General features: G+C 40.3%; 1 protein-coding gene across 3 annotated transcripts in view; it reads right to left on the bottom strand.

The window, feature by feature from the left end:
* Positions 1-2: 2 nt before the first annotated feature.
* TIAM2 (TIAM Rac1 associated GEF 2) overlaps positions 3-2,361 on the bottom strand; it is an 88,765-nt gene continuing 86,406 nt past the window's right edge. For all 3 annotated transcript variants that reach the window (XM_048297279.1, XM_048297281.1, XM_048297282.1), the window contains 2 exons: positions 2,119-2,273; positions 3-1,254 (listed from right to left, as the gene is read on the bottom strand). In XM_048297279.1, coding sequence (XP_048153236.1) covers positions 611-1,254; positions 2,119-2,273 — 799 coding nt within the window. In that variant the 3' untranslated portion in view covers positions 3-610. The remainder of the gene's footprint in view (positions 1,255-2,118; positions 2,274-2,361) is intronic.

Raw genomic sequence — 2,361 nt, 5'->3', positions numbered from 1 at the left:
GCTAAGTACAATACTTATTTGTCTTTTACTGTACAGGCTCATAGAGAAAATAAAAAATACAGTCAAACAAAAGATCACAGGCCAAGCTTTGTTTTTGTATTTACATATATGTATAAAGTATACACAGCATTGAAACATAAAAAAATGAAACGTCTGCACTCTTGTGCACTAAAACACATTAAAATAACTTAATTCTGCTTTAAATAAAGCAAACATGAAAACCAAAGAAATAAAATGCCCAAGGTATTGAAAAATTCAGTTTGCAATGCTACTTTCCATTGTAAACTCCTCTGCCACTCTCACTAGCACCTTTTCCACATTACTTAAAATACTAACAAGGCCATCCCCAAGAACACTACATCATCTTAATAACTGCTTGAAAGGGATGAACTAATTTACAAACCTGGGCCAACGTAATCTATTTTTGATCCACAATAAATTAAAATAACTTAAGAATCCTTTACAGCTGTTTTTGTGGAAAAATGTATTAGTGCACAAAATCAGATAGTAGTTTTCCTGCAGCTTCCATGAATTTACTAATTTTAAAGCAAAATGTTTGTTGAATTTTATGTGGACTTCAAATGAATGTTTTAATATAGTGCTTAGAAAGCTAGGATTTTCCATGCCTCTCCACAGCTTCATAAAAACAGTCCTCATTAACTACAGATGTTAAACTCTGGACACTAAATTCTCTCTCTAAAATAGAGTTCAGATCCAGGTTTGCAGCATCAGAGTGACTGTCAAGGGATTGGTGGCGTTCTTGCATTGCCATTAGAGTTCCTCTGTTACGCTTTGTGCTGTTTACTTTTCTCTTCACTGGGCAGAAGTGGCCCCGCACGAGCTTTGGATGCTCTGCTCTCTGGAAGCCATCTCCTTCCTCATTTTCAGCAGCCTGATCCCGTTCAGAGTCAGCACCGGGTTCCTCTGAGATCTTCAGCCGCTGGAACTGTATTTCAATGTCTTTTGTAGGGCTGCCTTTCTTTAGGCTCCGATAGTCCTCGTCATCATCATCATCACTGAGAATATCGGATTCTTTGACAAGAACATTAGAAAAGTCGGATGCAGTGGTCTCTGTGTGTTTATTGGGAGATGAGCTTTTGGGCTCCTGGATGCTCTCAGAAGTGTGGCAGCTGCTGCTTTGAGTGCTGCTGCTCAGGCTGCACTCATCAGAGTCCTGGAAGGTGCTTTTCCCCTGGTCACCGTTCCACTCACTACTGGATGAGTTCTTCAGTACCTTCAAGGATCTTGTGGAAGCTGTGCAGAATAAAAATGCAAGTTTATTTTTGCAGCAAAGCATCAGCTGGTTATACCTTTTATCTTAAGATCCCACTTATGATGGCAATGTACATAGTCATTCCAAGTCAGATGTGCCAGCCCTCTGATACTGACAGTGTGATTCCATGTCACAGTTTTCATTACACCTATCCCAGGGCTCTGTGCTTGCTTTCACGTGTAATACATATAAAATCCTCCAAAAAGTGTAGTTACAATTACACACTTCTGCAGGAAAGAAAGACTGACTCAGGTACCTTGAGCACTGGAGGGCCAAGATGTAGGCAGAAGTTGAACTGAACTGTTCCAGATCCTGTGATGTTAAGGGGATTTTATAGAAAACCGATCAGATAGAGACTTGAAATATTAGTAACTACTCATTTAACTAAAATGTCTGAAGCGTGTACTTAATTACAGTAACAGCTGGGATGCAGATTTAATGCATTGAAAGAAGCAAGACCCCTGCCTTCTGCCAGTTGTTTTAGCTATAAATGTTATTAGGGCTGAGTTACTACAGGGAACCCAGAGGAAAGAACACTAATATTGTATGCCAAAGGGAGTCTGTTCCTTCCCAGCAAAGTTAATTTGGGCCTTATTAAGTCTTCTCTAAAGAGAGCTAATGACACATCACAGTACAGGGAGAAGGGATAGCAAGCCTGCTTATCTCCTCTAGTCCTTGTCACACACTGAGTGGTAGAGAAACTACTCCTGCTCCAGTCCAAAAAAAAAGAAATGGGATTTGTGGGTCTGACACACGACACTCTATGGTCACGGTAATAATTGTGAACTCCCTAGCAGCACGGGAGTCCAGACAGTTCAGTTTTCACTTGAGAAGGTGTTTCTTACCCAGTTTGGCTGTTGCAGGTACACGATTCTTGAGTGGGATGAGGCGATCTTTACATGTTTTCTCCAGTGGTAGCTCACATTTTATGTGACGTCTGAAATTCTCACGCAGAATAGAACGGATGACCTTCACAATGTTAGTCTTGTTCTCAGAATCACTGCAAGTTTAAGAAAACACAGAACTTAATTTTCCTCTCTGAAGTAAGACACTGGGATAAAATGTTCCCAATTCCTTTCTCCTGATGT

Source organism: Corvus hawaiiensis, chromosome 3 (genome assembly GCF_020740725.1).
Source record: "Corvus hawaiiensis isolate bCorHaw1 chromosome 3, bCorHaw1.pri.cur, whole genome shotgun sequence".
Lineage (NCBI taxonomy): Eukaryota > Metazoa > Chordata > Aves > Passeriformes > Corvidae > Corvus > Corvus hawaiiensis.
The sequence above is the reverse complement of the archived record's forward strand: the minus strand, read 5'-3'. Positions and strand labels throughout refer to the sequence as shown.